Source organism: Macaca thibetana, chromosome 3 (assembly GCF_024542745.1).
Source record: "Macaca thibetana thibetana isolate TM-01 chromosome 3, ASM2454274v1, whole genome shotgun sequence".
Lineage (NCBI taxonomy): Eukaryota > Metazoa > Chordata > Mammalia > Primates > Cercopithecidae > Macaca > Macaca thibetana.
Genome location: NC_065580.1, coordinates 151,564,737 through 151,586,238, shown reverse-complemented (window position 1 = coordinate 151,586,238; position 21,502 = coordinate 151,564,737). Strand labels below are relative to the sequence as shown.

The 21,502-nt window shown below is 58.9% G+C and overlaps 1 protein-coding gene across 4 annotated transcripts in view; it reads right to left on the bottom strand.

Moving 5' to 3' along the window:
- SLC19A1 (solute carrier family 19 member 1) overlaps positions 1-21,502 on the bottom strand; it is a 47,244-nt gene that overhangs the window by 17,437 nt on the left and 8,305 nt on the right. For 2 of the 4 annotated variants that reach the window (XM_050785661.1, XM_050785662.1), the window contains exon 2: positions 4,755-4,992. In XM_050785661.1, coding sequence (XP_050641618.1) covers positions 4,755-4,943 — 189 coding nt within the window. In that variant the 5' untranslated portion in view covers positions 4,944-4,992. Of the gene's footprint in view, positions 1-4,754; positions 4,993-8,593; positions 9,058-9,150; positions 9,249-21,502 lie in introns of those variants that run through there. The other 2 variants (XM_050785659.1, XM_050785660.1) reach the window with 2 other exon arrangements.

Below are 21,502 nucleotides of genomic sequence, written 5' to 3'. Positions count from 1 at the left end.
TTACAGGCGCGAGCCACTACACCCAGCCAGCTTCTCTATTTTTAATAGCATAAAAACATAGTTTTATTTCATCTTAAACAATATGGAAAACAGAGCTGTAACCCGTAACACATTCACACTAACACAAGGTCCTTCCATCCTTCCTGGAGAGAGACAAAAACAGAAGGCACAGAAAGGAAGAGCAAGATCAGGAACAGCAGGTTCGTGGGAGGGACTGTGGGGAACCCAGCAGGGGAAGAAAGACAGGAAAGGGAAGAAGGGGAAAGAGAGGGCGTGGGGAAGGGCAGAGGGCCCTGGGCTGCGCACTCCCATCTCACACTAGTCCCCAGAGCAAGGTCTTTAAGGCCAGGCTCCAACCCAGGAGCAGGGAGGGGGACAAGCGCCCCTGCAGCCGCCCTGCACCCACCCAGGAGGGGGAGCACAGGCTGTCGGCCTGCCCACCCCCACCTCCTCCATCACATGTTATGTGGGAACCCAGCTCCACAGCCTTGGCCACTGAGCTGCCGGTGGACACTCCAGGCCTGGCTTCCGTGTCTGTGGGCTCAACACACATCCACCTTCCATGGGAATGTGGAGCTGGGCATGGGTCTGGGGGTGCTGCCTCCTACAGGACAAGGTCAGAGGGCACTGCCCCAGACTCTACTCCAGGCAGGCACCAAATGTCCCCAGCTGGCTTGGCAGGGACCAGGGCTTCTGCAGGCACACTTGGGCTCACCTGGGCACAGTCCAGAGGAAGAGGCCCCACCCCCGTGAGGCCCAAGCCGCTTGCCTTGCCCTTCCCTGGGGACTGATGTGGGAGCCACCTTATGCTTGGAGCCTCCCCTGGGGCCCAGGTGCATTTTCAGCAGGTGGCCCTGCCCAGAGGCCCCACCAGACCCCACCTCAGATCCGCTGGAGGTTGGTACCAGGTGGGCCAGCAGGGCCCTGCTGGACTCTGGGCCTCCAGTAGGCCCCACCTGACTCAGGCCTGACCACCAGCAACCCCACAGCCCTACTCATGCTGCCCCAGGTGACTTCAGCCCCTGCCAGCCACACTTGAGAAGACCAAACCCTGGGTCAGCACAGGGGTGCGGCGCCGAGCCACGCCTCCTCCCCAGGGCCTCTCAGCCTCGTGTCTGGCACACCCAAGATGTGTGGCCCGATGTGCTCGGAGTCTGGCCACCGGCTACTGTGAACAGCTGGGGAACAGGACCCTGCAGCCAGGCCAGCATGCTGAGAAGCTTCCCAAGGGCTCAGGGGAAGGCTGCCCAGAGACCCCACCTCAGGGCACCCTGAGGTCGCACCCCGGAGCCTGCACCCTCATGGAGACCAAGCTGACCCGAAGGCTGTGGTCCCAGCAGCACCAGGCACCCAAGGTCCCTCCCGCACTCCATCCTGCTCAGGACATTCCTGGACACTCTTTGAGGGTAGGTCAGGCGCCAGGAGGCTGAGTGACCATGCCGGGTCACAGAGAGCCTCAGGGCCGGTCATCGGCTTCTGCACTGTGTTTACAGCAATGTCCTGGGGACATCAAACAGCCCCATTTGATGGCCTGCTTGACTGGGGGAGGCTCCTCCTCGGGGCCAGCCCAGGGAACTCCTGCAGATTCCGAAAGAAGCGGCTCAGAGGCAGGGGCCCTCCTAGGGCCTCAGGGACCCCTGACCCCCAGACACAGGAGGCCGCGCGGGGGCATGACCGCCCCAGGCCCTGGCCAGGGCACAGGTCCTGCCCACAGCCCAGAGTCAAAATGGTAGACAGCCAGCAAAGAGGCTCTCCCCAGAGCCCACGGCTCTCTGGAAAAGGGCACTGGGTGTCCTAGAAGCCTCACCCACCTCACTCTCCTCTTCCACCAGGAACCGGCTCTGCAGGCTGGGGCCTCATCTGGCACCTCCTGGTCTTAGTTGAGGGACTGAGTGCAGAGCTCCCCCTTGGCAGACCACGGGGTCAAGGTGGAGCCTGAACACTCCCCAACACCCACCCAGGGCCCTCTTGCTCCTCTCCCTGCACCTCCTCGATGGCCCCTACTCCCCCTTCCTCAGCCTTGGCAGGCAGACAGCAGGGAGGCTCTGCCCAGAGCTGTGACCTGCGACCCACTTACAAGGCTGCTGGGGGAGGGGCCCCCACAACGGTCCCAGCAGGGAGGTGGCATCTGTCAGGCGGCCACGGCTCTGACACGAGGACAGCCTCCCGCTGCCTGAGCCTGGCGTCGGCCCTGTTCTCCACAGGTCATGGTTGGGGTCCAGGCTGCATGGGCAGAGTGCAGGGAGCTGCGCCCAAATCTACACCTGGACAGCCTCAGGGAGGCTTCTCTGAACAGGGAGGTGGGAAGGTGGGCAAGGCCCGAAGGCAGGCAGGACGTGAGGGCAGGGCCGGGCGTGGGGCAGCAGAACTGGATGCCAGAGAAGGGCACCCAACAGGGACCAGCTGGGGACGGGGCATGGGCCGCAGGTCAGGAAGGATGGCTATGCACAGGGTCCTGGGCCGGGGGTTTCCCTGGAGGAGGGTGGGGGCTGCAGCTCCCACCACACAGCACAGTTCCAGTGGGGTTCCAGGCAACCGCAACCCACCCAGGAGCACCTCATGGACTCGGCCGCGGAAAGCGCTCTCAGCTGCCACTCAAAGCAGAAACCCCAGAGGGAAATTTGGCCAAATTCAAAACGACTCCAGAGAAACACCATATGTAACACACAGCCAGTCCGATCCCAAGGGCACGGGGTCCCCCGGAAGCAGAAGAGGGAACCAGGTCCAAGGAGGACAGCAACCGCAGGGATGCCAGGAAACACCAGCCCACGGAGAGAGAAATGGAGGCACAGCAAATGTGAGCAAAGGAAACCACGCTCCTCACCGCAGCCAGATGGCTGGCGCTCAGCAGCCCACCCGAGCTGGTGAGGGGAACACAGGCAGCCCGTGGCAGGCTGCGGAGGAAGCAGCATTCGCCCCAGAAGTGAGCTGGAAATGCCAGCCCGGGCCAGCTGGGTCAAGGCCCACCGCCTGAGGCTGCTGGCTCATGCTCTACCCGAAGCCATCAACAAGCAGTGGGAGAAACCGGAATCCCCTAATCGCCTCCAGCAAAGCACCAGATAAGCACCTTGTAGTTCAACCCGGTAGGGGCAGCTTAAGAACACCCTTGAACCCACGTGGAACATCTCTTAAGTCAGACTGGGCAGGAGAGCAACTTGCGAAAGCTGGGTCACAAGACACCACTTACGTGAACTTCCTAGACACAAGGCCGGCAACAACAGGGGCTGGCAAGTCCTGGCAGGCTGGGCCTCCCTTGCCCCCAAAGCTGCTCCCCGTCCACCTACCGGTGGCCGCCCCCGCACCTCGACGCCCACGTGCCTGCTCCCGTGTGAAGTTCTTGTTGGACCCCAGGAGGTAGGGAGTGATAAAGCGCTTCTCCGGCCTCTCCTGTAGCCAGAGGGGCTGAGATCAGGGGGCCCCGCCAAGTGGCAGGTGCGCAGAGCGCCTGCACCCATCGTCCCTCTGATGACATCCAAGGCCTGGTGGAATGGCTTAATTTCTGGAATCTACTTTGTAATCCATTAATGGGCGACATGAGAGGGCAGGCAGATGGGATTTAAACATCTTCGCTCTAGAGACTTTTCTTATTGTGTTATTTTAAGGGAAACGCCACACATAATGCTCATCCCTATAAATAACCTTGGCGGTTGACAGTGGCCCTCCACTAAGAGCAGAGATGCCATCTGGTCAGTGGGCGGCAGGGAGAGGGGCAGAATGGCCAGGAGCAGAAGGCACTTCATGAGGGGTCAAGGAGATGGCTCTGCCGCTCCAGCCCCAGCCCTGCCACCGACAGCCAGAGCCAGCAAGACCCTGTCCTCACCTGGAAAGTGACCCTGCCTTGGCGGCTAGCAGTGCTGGCCGTGGGACTAGACAGTCACACACGCACGGTGCTCTGAGCCGGGCACGCGGGAAGGGCAGCACTCCACTTTTCCACAAGCACACCCCTCGGCTGCACATCAGTTTCACAATTCTAGGGTCTGCGAGGGGTGGGGGCCGGCTTCCGGCCAGGAGACGCAGGGAACAAGAAGCACGCCTAGCGACAGCAGTGTGGGTGCAGGGGCCAGGTGGCTGTGCTGCAGAGGACGGGGACAGCGGCTGGGATGGGCAGGTGAGCAGGCCCCGGGCCCTGAGATGGGGTGTCGGGGTGATCAGCTGGGCTGGCAGCCTGTGAGACCTTCCAGGCTCCTTCTGTGCGGATATGCCATATGGACAAGGACCCCACAGCCCCAGGAGGAAACTGCTTCAGATACCACCACTCCTGGCTCCACCGTTCACGTGGCCTGAGAGACCCGTGACTGGGCGTAAGTCTATTAGAACAGTTTCAATAAGACCCTTTGTCCTCATGGCTGAGTAAAATGAGAAAATTCCTTCAATGATCTCTTTAGGTAAATAGCCACTAAGTCTCTGTTGGAGGCAGGTGCCCAGCAGGGTTGGACGTGGGCCTTCCTCACCAGGAGGACCGATGAGCCCAGCCTGGCAGGTGGGGTGGGGCAGGCTACCTCTCGGGAGGAACAATATCACTTTTTATCTAGCCTGGTCACTAAGCCGCAGCCGGGCCCCTCCATCTGATGGTGCCCGCTGCAGGGGGTGTGAGACCCCAGCCGGGTTCCCTCCGGGACCACGATCAGCTGACGTGGCCACTCACCCTCTCCAGCCTCGGGTGCTCACGCCTCCAACAGGAACAGCGCCCTGGCCCCCAAAGCTGCTCCCCACCCACCCACGGCAGCCGCCCCCACGCCCCGGCGCCCACGTGCCTCCTGCGGCGTGAAGTTCTTGTCCGGCCCCAGGAGGTAGGGCGTGATGAAGCTCTCCCCGGGCCGTATCTGCGCCATGAAGCCGTAGAAGCAAAGGTAGCACACGAGGCGCCGCCAGGACCGGAGCTCAGGGTCAGGCCCAGGTTCCACGGGCACCTGCTTCTCCGCCGCTGGGCCGGAGGGCACCATGCCGCCCAGGTCACACGCAGCTCCAGAGGGGACGACGGTGACACTCTGCCTGGAAGGAGGGGTGGGGTCAGGGCAGCTCGGAAGACGGTCTGCAGGCCTCCCCACCCCGCAGAATGAGGCCCAGTGCCGGCCTCCTCCTCGCCACTCAGAACCGACCACCTTGGAGACGAACGCAGACCCCGGACCGTCCTCGCCCTGCGCACCAAACTGCGAGCCACCCACACCTGAGTCGCTCCGGAGTCCCCCCAGGCCAGGCTGTCACCACCTCCAGGGTCTCTGAGGCTAAGGGAAGTCTCCAGTCACGTGGAGTCATTTAAATGCCAATCAAAACCAAATTAATTAACTAATTGACTTACTACATTAACTAAACTAACAAAATTTAGGTTTGGGGCCATACCAGACTCATGTCACTGCTGGGCAGCATGTGTGGCTATGGCGGCCAGGCGGGCACACCTCACCCCGCAGGCCTAAGGGCAGCCCACATGCCTGCTGCTGCTCTAGCGGCACCCAGGTGGCCCGGGGAGGGCACAGGCAGAACAGACGCTGCTGGAGGCCAGGGACACACCTGGTCACACCACGGGTGGCCGACAGTGGGTGGCTGCAGGTACCAGCCTCAGGTCCCCATCAGCCTGGGGTCGGATCCTGCACACGAGCGTGGGAAACACACCGGCCCCCGTGCCCTGGCAGGAGGGCATGCAGGCCAAGTCCACAGTGAGGGAAGGGCAGAGGAAAAAGCAGGGGTCCTCGAGGGGACTGAGGGCAGCCAGGGGTGAAACATGCATGGGAGGGAGGATGGGATGGAGCTGAGGCCCAGCCCCTGAGCCCAGGGACCCCAGCATCCCCGGAGGCAGGTTATCCTAGACAGAAGCAGCTGGCAGGAGCCATGGGTGGACCTGACACGTTCCAAATGGAGCACCCCAGACCATGGGCCTTCATCCACAAGGCAACATGCATCCAACCTTGGGGACCGTCCCACCAGCACCCCCGCCCCACACGGCCAGGGCACGTGGCAGAGCAGCAGCAGTACGCAGCCCCCTCGAGGGCTTGTCTCTTTCAGTCCTGACTCTGCCCAGGACAAAGGCTTCTCTGGTGCGGGCAAGAGCTCATCTCGCCACCACAAATCGTGCCTTCTAGCTGCGGGGTAGCAGCCTGTCCACTTATCAGAATCATGTCTCCAGGTGCCACGTAGTGCTGGTTTCCATTTAAGGCCTCAGTGTAAAGTTCTCTTTCAAGTAAGTCAAAAGTGAGCCGCCATAAACAAGTGTGTCAGGGCCCCCCCCAAGCCAACCCAGTGAGGCCAGGACCCAGCCCTGGTCCCCCACGGGTGCACCTCAGGTCTGTATCAGCTGACCTCTGCTCCCGGAGGCCAGGCCTGGCAGAGTGCTCATGGAAAGGCCGCCTGCTGCTCAGGTGGGGTGGGGACACAGCACATGCAGAGGGCAGCTGGGCAGCCGCATGGGGCGGGGTCGCCGTCCTGTCTGCACTGGGCTGACACAGTCGGACAGCGGTGCCTCGCCACAGGGCCCGCTTGGGAGGGTGGCGGGGGTTCTGCAGAGGGTCTGGATTTGGGGAGAGTCTCCTCCAACCCTCCAGCACGGGCTCAGAGCATCCCTCGATGTGGGGCCGGCTTTGGGGGTCCAGGGACTCTGAGGAAAAGCTGCCCCAAGCTCTCAGCACTCAGTCTCCGAGTATCAGAGACCACTCAGGCTGCAAGTGGTCCCTGAACTGCCCCCAACCTGACACACAGGCTTAGGAAAGAGGTGGCTTGCAGGGTCCACAGAGGGAGACCCTCCCCAGGCCACGCAGGCAAAGCCATCAGCAACATCCCGGGTCCTGTCTTCACACCTCTACACACTCACATCTGTGACAAAGGAACACAGACAGGTGACAGCAGGGAAGCCCTTAAGAGGCAGAGGCTAGTGGGCTTGCCGTGGGGGCCACAGGGAAGCGGGGGAAGGGTTAGGGAAACCTCAAGATTTCCAGAGCTCCACGGCAGGGCACGGCTGGGAAGATGATGGGACCAGCACCCCCATCGAAGGCAGCCGGGACTCCAGAAGTTCTCAAAGGGCCAGAATGAAAACAGCCAGCCAGGCAGGAGGAAGCGCAGGCAGGGGCCACTGCAAGGCTGAGGCAGATCTGACAGTCACCAGCCTCGGCCTCGCCTTCCACGCCTCCCCAGGGCCTGTGACAACAGCTGGGAAGATCAGTGCACAAAGGCTGGGCTCCATTACCAGGGACCCTGATGCCCAGAGAGGCCACGGGTAGAGCTGGACATACCTCGGACCACACCCACCCCTCCTCACTGGGAGACCCATTCGGCGCTGGGACTCCCCATCAAGCTCACTTTCCCACCCGTCAGCAGGTTTAGACAGGTGCACTGATCCCCAGACACCCAGAGCAACCAGATCACCACAGACAACGGGGAGCCGTCAGGAGCTGAACTAAGCCCAGGGTCTGGGGCCCACAGTCCACGGCCCCAGGAGTCAGATCCCCACCCACAGGACCCCCAGGAGCCCCAGGTACTTCGGCCCCCTGTTCTGAGAAGCGACCAGAACATTCCTTTCTTGGAGAGACAGCCAGAGTCTCAGCCAGCAAAGCGGGTGCTGCTGGTCTTAACAGCCTCTGCCGCCAGCATGCTTAACTTACGTGCAGTGAACGTAGCCCACTGGCAGATGCTTGGCCAGCACGGCCAAGACCACCTCCAAGAGGAAAGATAGGGAACTTGGTCACCATCATAGAAATGCAGCCCCAAGCCAGGGGAAACCTAGACTCCAGCCCAGTCCCATACAGCTTGAGGTCTCTTCCCGGCATCTGAAGGAAGTCCCCAGCCAGACAGGAGGGCCACGGGGAAGCAGTGAGAATCCCTGCTTCAGGAGAAGGTTGTAACAGCCCCCCGAAATCCCCAGCCCCCCTGTCCCCAGTGACCACCCCGGCCCAGGCTCTGTCCTTCCAAGCACCTGAGAAGGCTGGAGACCCGCAATCAAAACAAAAGCAAACGCCACCTATCATTCCGTGTTTAAACGAGCTCCTACTCTGGAAGGCTAACCAAGAATGTTCGGCACGTTTTTAGAACGCCTGCTAGTTTAAAAAGAAGAAGAAGAAGAAAGCATTGCGCACCCTCCCACCCCCGTTCAGATGACCAAGTTCAGGGTTCCTAAGAGCATAATTAGACCCTCCGGCTATCACTGCTGCAGGCCCAAACACCCGAGCACTGTTTCTCATCTGTGTCCAGCACAGAAAACTGTACTATCTGGTATTGTAAAAATCCACCAAAGCCCCTTCGGAAAGAAAGCAATTAGCAATTGCAACAAGCAGTGCACAGGTGGCACCCAGGCAAAGGCGGCCAGTGAGATGCAGCCTGTCTCCCAGGCCTGGACAGGGCAGGTAGGTGCACTGGGCCAGAGCAGCCTCGGCTCTGCTGATTGAATCAGGGCTGTACAGGGATCCTCGGGTCTCCGTGGGGGGAGGCCACCTCTTTACAGGGCTGCCAACAGGCACCTCCAAAGACTCTCCCACCTTCCCTCTGGATGCGTTCTGGATTTTGGGGCCACCTTAGTTAGCCTGTGTCCTGAGGCCAGACAGGCGAGACTCCCCAGGACAGGAGTTTCTGATGGACAGGACCCTAGTGCAGGGGTGTTGTTAGGACCTACTCGGGAAAGGCTGCAGCGGCTGTCCAGGCTCTCTCTGAGACGCCTCGGGTTTGCTCTGCTGGATCTGCACTCACAGCTGCTCCAAGGGGAAGTTGCACCTACGAAGCTTCTGGCACAGGAGAGAATGGCCTGGAGAGGTGCCAGGGGCCCGCCCCACGCGTGGCTGGCAGGATTCACCCGCCGGCTGAACCGTCCCGAAGCAGCACGTGCCTGGACGCGAACTCCGGATCCACGCGTTCCTCCAGACCCGGAGGTGGGACTTGGCGCCCCAGGATGACGCGGAGGGCAGGCTGGGGGGCGGGCCTCACCAACCCATTAGCAGGCTGGGGCGGAAAGTTAGCGGCGGGAAACCCGCTGCACTGCAATGGTTCTGCCAGGCGCCTGGCTCTCAGCCCACCGCGCCCGGGCCAGAGCCCCGCGGACCCCAGCGCCAGCCCCCGACACTCAACTTCACAGGGTCCTGCAAACCTTGGCCCGCGCCCTGCACTCACCCCAGGGCCCCGAGACACCCCGCAGCCCCCGACACGCGGCCCCGTGGCCCCGTTCGCCACCAGTACCTGCGGCTCGGCGAGGCTGCTGCCTGGGGCTCCCGGGACCCGGCCCCGCGCACGCGGACTCCGGGACTACAGCGCCCACAAGGCGGCGCGGCGGGCGCGCGGCTGCGGGGAGGGCGGGTCCGTCCCACTGAACGCGCCTTGAGGGCGGGGCCTCGCGCGTGGCGGGGCGCAGCCGCCCGAGCGTCCCCACGGGCATCCTCCCACCTACGGCAGCGCCCGCCCACTGCCCTCTCCCAGCCCCGGCGCCGGCCTCGCCCTGCCCGGGTCACGAGGCCCCTCGTGCTGCGGCCCTGCCCCTGGGGCCGCCACCTGACCCCGACCGCCCCTCGGGCCCGCACCCCCGCCGGCGTCAGCATCCTGGGGCGCCGTGCGCGGAAGTGTGGGTCCCTCGGGCGGGCACCCTGCCATCCCTCCCCCCGCGTTCTTTCCACCCCCAGTCCCCCCTTAGTCCCCCTCCCGACCCCCACCTCCTCGACGAGGCCTTGTGCGTTCCTTTTTGCATCGTTAAACACCTGCCTTCCCGGCCTGTCGCAAGCCAGATCCGGGAGCGCGGCGGGCCCACGCGCCCTCAGGGGTGGCCCTGAGCTGCCTTCGTGGGCCTCCAACAGGGACACGCACAGCCTGCTGTTGGGGGGGACGGCACGGCCCCGAATCCGGCGCCCCCAGGACCCCCGCTGCCCGCCCTCCTGCCTGACGGTGACCCTACCGGCCTTGTACCAAGGAGCAAGCCGGATCCAGGACGCGGCCCGGGGCCACCAGTCCCCATCCCAGCAGGGAGAGCCCGGGGAAGACCCGCGCAGGCCTGGCAGGTGGGGACGGCAGCGCAGTCACACTCAGGAAGGGAGGCCTGGGCCACTCTCCCAGGAAGGCGCGGGGCTGCAGCAGACAGCGCCGCCGAAAGCCCCAGGCCTGTGCAGGACCCAGGGGAAGTGGGGGGCCACAGCGTCACTTTACCCTGGAGTTATCCAAGACCTGGCTATGGGGAGGGAAGCTAAGCCGAGGGCTGTGGGGGCCCCAAGGCTAAGGAGTAGCCAGGAAGTCAGCCGCACAGAACAGAAGGGGATGGCCACCCTGGTACCCACAACTCAAGACTGCGAGTCCCAGGTGAGTGGCGAGTCTGGAGCAGCGCCCCTGGAATGCACCCCTTCCCGGGTGTAGACGACACAGTCCACGACCTGCCTTCTGGTGTGGGGGGTGCCCTGGCTCTCCTGCCCACCAACCGGGCAGCCCCACTGGGAAGCCGGCACAGCGCCCTTGCCCTAAATGGCCGCCTGCCCAAAGCTCCGGCCTGGGCCTTCTTTCCGGAGTCCACACGAACAAATCTCAAAGGAACTTAAAAAGGATTTGTTGGCTGGAAACAGGGGATCTGGGGTAGCTTGCAGAATTTAAGGGAGCACTACAGGATGGAGCGCCTCGCCTGGAGGGACTCCCTGCTTCGTGGGAGCCCTGGCTGTCTCCCCAGTACTGGCCTTCTCCACGGGCGGGCAGAGCCTGGCCCTGCTGGAAGGCAGGAGGGGCAACGCCAAGGAGGAGGAGGCCTTCCTTCCCTCCAGGCAAAGAGGAGCGGGCCATGGGGCCAGCTCTCCAGGGCAGCGTGCTCCCTTTATGTGCAGGACAGGCCAGGAAGCCCAGAGGAAGCGGGGATGAACAGCAGCGGGGCTCCTAGACCCCTTCCCGCTTGGAAACAGCAAGGCAGAGAGCCACAGCCCCAAGGGGACCCCACAGGACCCACAAAGGCCAGTCCCTCACCTATCTCTCCGGCCAGGTGGAGCCAAGCGAATCTTCCCCTGCCTGCGAGGGGCCTGCCCAAGCCGTCCTCCGGTCCACCTGCGTGGCAGGAGTCCTGGGAGTTCCCCAGCCACACAAGGCCCAGGTTTCCTGCAGGAGCTGCTTTAGAGTAGGGGGGTGGGGCTGCAGCCACCAACGGCACGTGGTAGTTGTAATCTGGAGGCAGCTGCTCTGAGGGAGGAGCCAGGAGACTCGTGAAGACCTTACAGAAACCTCCATCGAGGCTTCGCTGCTAGGAGTGGCCACAGACAGCAGGGCGTGGGCTTCCAGAGGGCTCCACCCAAAATAAGAGACTTACAAAAGCAGGTGACTTGGGAGTGACACTGGCATCTGGGAATGGATCCTGTGCTTGGGGCCTCACGAGGCTCCAGCGGTCCCCGTCCTTGCATGTTTCATCATTGGTTTGTCAAATAGTTAAGTGCCTGAGCATTAGGGATGGGAAGGAGAGCTGGCTCCTGGGTGAAGCCCTGGGCTGGAGTGATCAGCAGGGGCCCAGCAGTGTGGATCCCAGCCCTCCAGCCTGTAGGCTCCAGCCACATACAGTGATGTCTGGGGGCTGCAGGCCACAGAGATCCCCTTCCCCTCCTGGAGGGGCTCAGGTGGGCTCTGCAGCCCACCCCACAGCAGTGAACCATCCCCAGCTCCTGGGCCCCCACTCCTCGGCAGCCTTAGCACCCGTAGTCCAGGCCCAAGAAATCTCGGCCAGAGAATGAGGACCCTGCCCACCCACTGCCTTCTGAGACCAACCGGCCAATCCTCTGCCTTGGCTGGAGAGACTCCGGGCTGTCCCTGTGGTTAAGGTCCCCGTCAGCATCAGGGAGGCAGTGGCATTCAAACAGCCCTTTCCCTCAGCTGGTGCTATTGTGGCTGCTGTGGCTCTGGAAGCAAGGCTTGGACCAAATGCTAACACATGGACACATATGCATAGAGACACACAGATCCACGCAGACGTGCAGAGACGTGCACACACAGATGGACACAGACATGCACAGACACGCGCACACACTGATGTGGTTTGGATTCTTTGTTCCCTCCAAATCTCATGTTGGAATGTGATTCCGTGTTGGAAGTGGGGCCTGGTGGGAGGTGTTGGATCATGAGGGTGGATCCGTCGTGAATGGCTTAGCACCATCCCCTTGGTGATGAGTGAGTTCTTGTTCAGTTAGCTCACTCAAGAGTGGATTGTTTAAAAGAGTCTGGGAACTCCCCTTTTCCTTCCCCTCCTCCCACTCGCTACGTGATGCTGGCTGCCTGTCACCTTCCACCATGAGTGGAAGCTTCCTGAGGCCTCACAGGAACAGATGCGGGCACCATGCTTCCTGTACAGCCTGCAGAACCGTGAGCCAATTAAACCTCTTTTCTGTATAATACTTAGTCTCTGTATTCCTTTACAGCAACACAAAAACAGCCCCCACACGCACACATACACGTACAGACACCACCGAGACATATGCACAGATACAGAGATGTAAACACACAGACATACCGAGACCCAGAAACATACACATGTATGCTCACATGCACATGGCACTCCATACGCAGGAAGACGGGTGCGGACCAGCCTGCCGTGCCCCAGCGTGTACAGTGAACTGGCCTGCACCCGGCCTCAGCCACAGTTTCTCCTCCCACCCTTCCAGGCGTCGCCCCAGTCTCACCGAATGACAGGTGCTTCTGCTCCCATCTGAATCTGCTTGGTAGAGGTGCAATGTGCCCTGTAAACGCCTTGCCTTGCTTGTTGGCCAGGGGGTCTCTGCTGTAGCTGCCCCTCTCTCCACCCCCAACTCCCGCCGGGCCTTCACCCCCACTTTTTCCACGAGCTGACCTCCTAACACTCCCAGCGGCCAGGGGTGGCCCATCCACAAGGACCTAGGGGCCCAAAGATCTGGAGAAGGGGGCTGACATGGAGGCCTTTGTGTCAGGCCTCCCAGCACTGGCCCCCAGGCCCAGGCCGGCCTGCAGCTGTGGCCCCCATCCTCTCAGAGGCTGAGCCAGGCCACCGTCCTCAGCACCTTCTCTATGAAGCCAGAAGCCCCGTGGCAGCTGAGCGGAGAAGCAAAGCCTAGAGCAAGAAGTGTTGTCCCTGGCCTGCCTGGAGCCCGGGAGCTCCCGGCTTCCGCATCCCCCAGGTGAGCGCAGGACCCTCACAGCCTGTCACAGCCCGTCACAGCAATGGGGCTAACCTGGGCCTGTGCCTGCCACACTCCTTCTCTGGAAACATGTCCCACCTGGTCCTATGGAGTTGAATCCCGAGCCCCACTGGGGCCCCGGACAGTGGCCCCAGCAGGCCCAGCCACTCCCAGTTGAGCACTGCCTGGCCCAGCAGCAGAACACTGAATCCTGATGCCCCCACGTCTCCCTACAGCCAGACTTTCACAAAATTGTGCTTAAATAGCCCATCTTTACTAGGGAAAGCGGGAGGTTTGAACCTCTTTGGAATCACAAGGCAGCTGTTTAGAGTAATGTCATCTAACAAGAGAGTGTTAAGAAAACATTAAAATAACCAGTGGAAATCTGGCCAGTGCAAGGTGGAGTTTGAAGCCTACCCAGCCTGGTCCTCATTTCCAGAACTCGGAGGTGGTAACCCTCCTGCCCGCAGGTGGAGTGTGCAGTGATGCCCAGCTACAGGAACGTCCTGGGGTCGGAAGAGGTTTGCATTGAGCTCTGCAATCATAGGCGTGCATCCTGGTTGCAAGCAAGCTATTTGAGAAACCTGTGCATGATGTTAGAAGACAAAATGATTGGGAAGGAAGGGGCAGAGTCTCTGTTCACAGATGATGCAATTGCCAGGGCAGAAAATCCTAACAGTTTATCAAAAATACTAGAAATAATAAGGGCATTTAGCAAGGTCACAAGACACTAAGTCTATATAAGAAAGTAATTGTGCTTCTATAATCTAGCAACAAATAATTGGAAGACAGAATTTGAAAAACGGCATTTACAATGCCATTGAAAATCAGAAAATACCTAAGAATGCATTTAATGAAAAATTTGCAAGTTCCCTATACCAAAAGCTGCAGACCATTGCTGAGAGAAATTAATGAGTAGCTAAACAAATGGGGGAGACAGACCTTGTTCATGGATTGTGTAAACCAAAAATAAAATTCTGAGCCCCCAGCCCTCTGAACAGACCACTCCTCTGGGCAAGGGCATTCCAAAATTAACCTGAAAAACTGGTTCAGACCACGAGGGGAAGGGAGGGATGGATACACGTCATTATACCTGACCCCCTTTTGGAATTCAGGGAAAGTTGACCAGCTTTCAACGTCAACACAGACCTTAAGTCTGATAAGAATCATTTAGAATCTAGTCTCTGAAGCCTGCGACCCAGAGACTTCAACTGTGGATAAAACTTTGATCTCCACAACCCCTTACTGTAACCTAGACATTCCTTTCTATTGATAATAACTCTTTCAACCAATTACCAATCCCAACATTTTTAGCTTTACGTATAACCTTGAAGCCAGCCCCCACCAGGTTGTCCCACCTTTCCAGACCAGAGCAGTGTTTATCTTACATGTATTTGATTGGGTCTCATGTTCCCTTAAATGTATGAGACCAGGCTGTGCCCAGTCACCTTGGACGCATGTTTTAGGATCTCCTGAGGGCTGTGTCAAGGGCCATGGACACTCATATTTGGCTCAGCATAAATCTTTTCATATATTTTACATAGTCTGACTCTTTTCATTGACAAATTGGAGGGCACTTTATTTAAGGTGAAAATTCTCCCCAAATTGATCCATAGATTTAGCACAATCTAATAGAGATCTCACAGGCTTATTTTTTAGAAATTGAGATGTTGATTAGAATTAAGGTGAAAATGTAAAAGACTTACAATAGCCAAAACAATTGTGACTAAGAAGAGCGACGTTGGAGAGCTCAGAGATATGGAGACCAAGGGAAGCTGGTGGAGTCCGAAAATAGGACCACCCACACAGAGAACAGATTTCCAAAAAGGGTGTCCATTTAATTCAGTTGGGGAAAAGACGGTCTCTAGATCACATAGTTCGAGAACAGCTGGATATCCACAGGGGAAGATGAACATTAGACTTACCACGTCCCTTTCACAAACACTGATTTGAGACGGCTGATAGACCCAAATTAAAAGCTAATACTGTCAAACTTGCAGATCTGTATCAAGTGACACAAGAAGCAAACAAAATGTCAGGCCACACCTGGGAGGAAACATTCATATTCCTTGTATCTGATACAGGACTTGTATCCGATACAGGACTTGTATCCAGACACATAACTGTCCCTTACAACTGAGTAATAAGAAAACAGCCCACTTCTTAAAATACACAAAAGAAGCCGGGCACAGTGGCTCAGGCCTGTAATCCCAGCACTTTGGGAGGCTGAGGCCTGTTGATCACTTGAAGTCAGGAGTTCAAGACCAGCCTGGCCAACATGGTGAAACCCCATCACTACTAAAAATACAAAAATGAGGCTGGTGTGGTGGCGGGTGCCTGTAGTCCCAGCTACTTAGGAGGCTGATGCAGGAGAATTGCTTGAATCTGGGAGGGGAGGTTGCAATGAGCCGAGATCTCGCCACTGCATTCCAGCCTGGGTGGCAGAGTAAGACTATCTCAAAAAAAAAAAAATAAAAATAAAAATAAAAATAAAATATATATATATATATATATATATATGCACAAAAGATTTGAACACTTAAATAAGATGTGAAAATATACATAATATCATAATCCTTTGTCATTAAGGCCTGAGGTACCAAACCACTCCCACTATAAAGGCTAAAATTTAAGAAGCTGACAATACTAAGTGTTGGCAAGGCTGTGGAGCAATACATGGAGATGTGAAATGTTACAAACACTTTGAAACACTTTGGAAAACAGTGGGGCAGCTTCTTGTGGAGTTTAACATGTGTCTGCTTTATGAACCACAGTTCCATTCCTAGGCATCTGCTGAAGAGATACGAATACATGATCCCACAAAAGCCCATGCACACAGGCTGTACCCCGTTCTCATGTAACTGCTAAAAACTGGCAACAACCCGAATATCCATTATGGGATGAGGGATAAACATGCAGTACATCCACATAACAGGGACTACTCAGACTAAAAGGAAATAACAACGGAGTGAGTCTCAGCATCCTCGTGCTAGGGGGCCAGAGTCCAGCCTGGGAAAGTCCATCTGTTGGGGAGGGAGGCTCCATCCTGGAAGGAGGCAGGTGACCAGGTGCCTGTGGTGGAGACTCGGGATCAGTGGAATTGTTCTGTGTCTGATGGGGGTAGAGGTTAATGGTTGTGTTCACCTGTCAGACATGTTTGACAAATGCTTCTAATGGGTACAATTTATGGCATGTGAATTGCACCTCAATAAAATTGTTTTTTAAAAGCCTGCACTGGTGGAAGTGGGTGAAAGGCCTGGAAACAGGTTGAATGCTCCAAACCCTCTTGTGTCTCTTGGGAGAAAAACCAGGCCTCAGCTGATTACAAAGGAAAACCCAGAACGGCTTCAGCCTTGGGAGAAAAGGGCAGTGGTGTGGCAGGGGAGGGGCAGGGGGACAGGTGGTGGGTAGTGCGGGGCATAGGGAACAGGTGGTGGGGGAGGGGCAGGGGGACAGGTGGTGGGTGGTGAGGAGGGGGACGGGGGCGGGGGAAGGGCAGGGGGACAGGTGGGTGGGTGGTGAGGAGGGGGGCGGGGGCGGGGGAGGGGCAGGGGGACAGGTGGTGGGTGGTGAGGAGGGGGGCGGGGGAGGGGCAGGGGGACAGGTGGTGGGTGGTGAGGAGGGGGCGGGGGAGGGGCGGGGGACAGGTGGTGGGTGGTGGACAGCGGGGAGGGGACAGCTGGGCGCACACTCTGGCTCTTGGTTGCAGGTGGGGTGCAGGTCCAGTGTGCTTCGGCCAGGTAGGTCTCCATGTGTCCTCCTTCACATCTTGTCCCCACAGAGACCCCCATCTCTGCCCTTTCTCAGCCCCAGGGCGGCCCTCCCAGGCTGCAGAGCCCCGAACTCTCCAGTACCTTGGGAACTGTCTCTCCCCAGCCAGGCTGGCACATGTGGATGTTGCAGGATTGGCCAAAAGTAGATAGTGGGGGTCAGTGTGGGGTACCGCCCACCCCATCCCAGCCCCTCCCAGGTTCCTGTGCATCCTGTTTCTGCCCACCCGGCCCAGGCTGGCACCTCCTCCTGGTCTCTCCCACACGCCGTGCACTGCCCTGGTCACCTTCGTGGTTTGGGGTGTTTCCCTCCTGGGGAGGCGCCTCCTGCCCCGTGAGGCCTCTGAGCCCCAAAGGGTCACTTGAGACCGTGTCCCCAGGTGGCAGCTGGTGGTTCTCTCTGTCCCCCACAGACACCTCAGGCCCCCGTATGCCAGACCCCATGGAGACCGGGTCTTCCGTGCTCCCTTCTTCCCGAGGCCCCACCTGCCACCCTGTCCACAAGCAAGTGAACGGCTCCAGGCAGAGAGGGCTGGTTCTCCAGCTGGAATTTCCTTGACTGCACCGTCTTATTAGATCCGGAGTGGAACCGCATGAAATAAACAGGCAGATTTGGGCAGGATGGAGTTCAGTTCTCCCAGCCGAGGGGAGACCACAGCCAGCACTCCATCCACGGTTCAGGATCACGGCGGCCTCGCTCAGAGGCTCAGCCTTGCAGGCCTCGGGCTTCTGTGGGTTTGTCGCACGCAGGTTTCGTCGTCTTCAGAATGTTTCAGTATTCACGTGTTCCTGGATGATTGGCGTTCCCTTTCAATTTTCACACGCAGTGGTGCAGGGGCGTGCAATCTGCAGACCCCTCTCCTCTCCTCCGCCTTCCCCTCAACCTCCCTTCCCCCTACACCCACCTCCCCTCCCTGCCTCCCTCCTCTGCCTTCCTCCCCTCTCCTCTGCCTTTCCCTCCCCTTCCCTTCCGCCACCCTCCCTGACCTTCCCGCCTCCATTCTCCTCCCCGAAACACCCACTTCCTCCTCCACCTTCCCCCTCATCTTAGTCCCTCTCCTGTTCTTCACAGTCCCAGCTGCACCTGGGTTGGGCACCCTTTCTCAGTCCTAGCACTGGAAGTTCGTTTTATTTCTTGGTTAAATTGGCCAGCGCATTCTCTGTTCCTCTTATTTTCTTTCAAGGAACTACCTTTTGGATCTAAAAAGTCAAGTTTTACTTAAGAGGCTAAGGCAGGAGAATAGCTTGAACCTGGCAGATGGAGGTTGCAGTGGGCCGAGACACTGCACTCCAGGCTGGGCGACAAGAGCGAGACTCCATCTCAAAGGAAAACAAAACAAAACAAAACAAAACAAAACAAAAATCAAGTTTTAATTGCTTTCCAATTAATTAATTTCTGCTTTTCTCATTTTTTCTTTTTCCTGTTGATTTTGTTGTTCCTTTTCTGTTCTGGCTTCTGAGTTAACTGCTATGTTCCTTTAATTCGAATAAAACTAGGAATAATAAACCATTTAATAATTCATTCCTCTCACAGGGCACCTCTGGCCAACCCATAGACGCTGTGTCACTACATTTGTTGCCGTCAGCCTCTATGTAGGACATGATTTTTGCTTGATTTCCTCTTGGACTCATGACTCATTTGAGAGAATGATTCAAATGTTTCCAGCGGCCAGATGTTGTTGTTTGTTGGTTTCATTAATATGTCGTTTTATAAAGATCAAAGAAGGTGACCTAAGCAGGTTTTCATTCTGTGAAATTGTTCTGTGCTTCGATTTGTGGCTTGGTTTTGGGTTATCTTTTAAACTTTTTCATGGGCTTTTGAAAAATGCGTATTCTCGGCCGGGCGCGGTGGCTCACGCCTGTAATCCCAGCACTTTGGGAGGCCGAGACGGGCGGATCACAAGGTCAGGAGATCGAGACCACGGTGAAACCCCGTCTCTACTAAAAATACAAAAAAAAATTAGCCGGGCGCGGTTGTGGGCGCCTGTAGTCCCAGCTACTCGGGAGGCTGAGGCAGGAGAATGGCGTGAACCCAGGAGGCGGAGCTTGCAGTGAGCCGAGATCGCGCCACTGCACTCCAGCCTGGGCGACAGAGCGAGACTCCGTCTCAAAAAAAAAAAAAAAAAAAAAAAAAAAAAAAAAAAAAAAAAAAATGCGTATTCTCTATGCACGTCGTGTTTTCTATGAACAATAAAATCTAAATTGCAAACAGTGGGATTTCAGTCTTTCATAGCCTCATTTGCATTTTCTGGGGTATGTGTCAAGTTTGCCAGAGTCGAGGGCCCTCTGTGACTGGGGTTCACGCCTCCCTGCATGTCCACGCCTTCGTGTCCACATTTTAGGGCAGTGTGGAGATGGACCCGCATCACCTGCATGTTCTGCCGCTGCGCCGGCCTGAGACCCTCGGCTTCCTGTACAGCCTCCTTATGGCTATTTCAGGTGCGTCCCTCAGAGCATGGGGTGAAATTTGCTTTTCTACAAAAGGTGTCCACCCAAGTGCCTGACCCATGGTCTCCACCGCTCCGTGAGGCTGGCTGTGTGGTGGGGACTGACGGCCTCCTCAGGAGAAGCCGGTAATGACCCAGGGAGTGGGCATGGGCACTGCCAGACCAAAGAGATCTGTGATGGGCCCAAGAAGAGGCTGGGCTGCTGCTGCTATGTCTGTGCCCGCCCAGGGGAGCTGCGTCCTGGCCTCAGGACCTCCCTCCTGGCCTGAGCAGCAGGGGTTGGGCCGGTCCAGCTCTCAGGAGCATCCCAGGGGAAGAGCAAAGTTGCCCTCCTGTCTGCTCCAGGGAGACCCCCAGGCTGTGCCACCAGCAGGCGGCGTGGACATTTGTGACTGTTGGATCAGGGGCCTCAGGGAGAGCCACAGGGGAGAGCCACACCCACCTGGAGGCTCAGCCCAGGCCAGGACCACAGCCCTTGAATGTGCAGAGATGCCCCGTCCCCACCCAGGCCCGGGTCTCGAGACCATGTGGATGAGAGATAAGCGGGTGCTATAATCCGCAGTCACCAGCAGACGGCCTCTCGCCCAGAACAGGGCACCCGGGGCAGCGCCAGCCCCAGCAGGGAGGGGCCGATCTCAGCAGAGTGGGGCGGGTCTCAGTGGAGTGGGGCGGGTCTCAGTGGAGTGGGGCGGGTCTCAGTGGAGTGGGGCCAGTCACAGCCTGGCCCTGGGTGTGGTCCCAGACCCCTAATGCCGAGCCTGCAGGTTCCTGGGCCATGAGTCTGACCTGACACGGAGTCTCTGGGCTGGTCCGCCCGTCCACCCTGTCCCTGCGTTTGTGCTGATAGGAGGACACTGCACAAATGACGGCTGTGCGCTATGATCCACACCCACCAGCACAGCAGACGGCCTCTCGCCCAGAACAGGGCACCCGGGGCAGGGCCAGCCCCAGCTCTCCCTGGGGCCCCCTGTGTGCTCACTTTTACACAAGACCTCGCGCAATGAAAGCTCTTCCTCCAGGCAAATCACAGGGGCAGATCCCTCATGCTTGAGGCGCCTGTGCTCACAGTACCATGAGCTTCCACTATCTCGCTCACCTGGAGGCCTCAGCACCGACGCTGAGAAGAAAGAGGACTCCATCAGGGTCGAAGGTGGCCAGGCTCAGGGCTGGGGCAGGACGGGAGCGGGGCCTCGCTGGAGGCTGGGCCTGGAGGGCAGGGCCCTTTGCTGCCCTTCCCTGGGCGCTGTTTTGTAAGCAGAGGCTGGGGCTGGGTCCTGCCCTGCAAGTTCTACTGGTCCTTCCCAGCACAGTGCATCCCTCCCACCAGCCTAAGGGGACGGGAGCCGCTGACCTTTAGGACCTGTGCAATGGTCATGGCGCTGTGTGTAGGACATGACTCCAGGCCACATCCTCCCTCCAGCCCACGAGGGTCCCTGGGATAAAGTCCAGAGGAGCCACAGGCAGCCCGGCCCATCACAGTGCCAGCCCTAGGCCTTGTTGCTATTATTTTGTATTTTTTTGTGGTAAAAGAGACATAAAATGTACCATGTTAACTATTTTTAACTGCACACATCAATGGCATTAGGGACATTCACACTGTTGTACGGCCATCACCCCCATCATCTCCAGAACTCTTTCATCCTGCAAAACTGAAGCTCAGCACCCAGGACACACTCACCCCCAAACCCCCACATCCCCCTCCCAATCCCCCGCGCCCCCTCCCAATTCCCCGAAGCCCCCATCCCAATCCCCTGCGTCCCATCCCAGTTCCCCGCGTCCCGCCTCCCAATCCCCACGCCCTCCCTCCCGATCCCCCGCGCCCCCTCCCGATCCCCCGCGCCCCCTCCGAATCCCCCGCGCCCCCTCCCGATCCCCCGCGCCCCCTCCCGATGCCCCGCGCCCAATCCCGATCCCCCGCGCCCCCTCCCGATCCCCCGCGCCCCCTCCCGATCCCCCGCGCCCCCTCCCGATCCCCCGCCCCCGCGCCCCCTCCCGATCCCCCGCGCCCCATCCCGATCCCCCGCGCCCCATCCCGATCCCCCGCGTCCATCCCGATCCCCCGCGCCCCCTCCGAATCCCCCGCGTCCCCTCCCGATCCCCCGCGCCCCCTCCCGATCCCCCGCGCCCCCTCCGAATCCCCCGCGTCCCCTCCCGATCCCCCGCGCCCCCTCCCGATCCCCCGCGTCCCCTCCCGATCCCCCGCGCCCCCTCCCGATCCCCC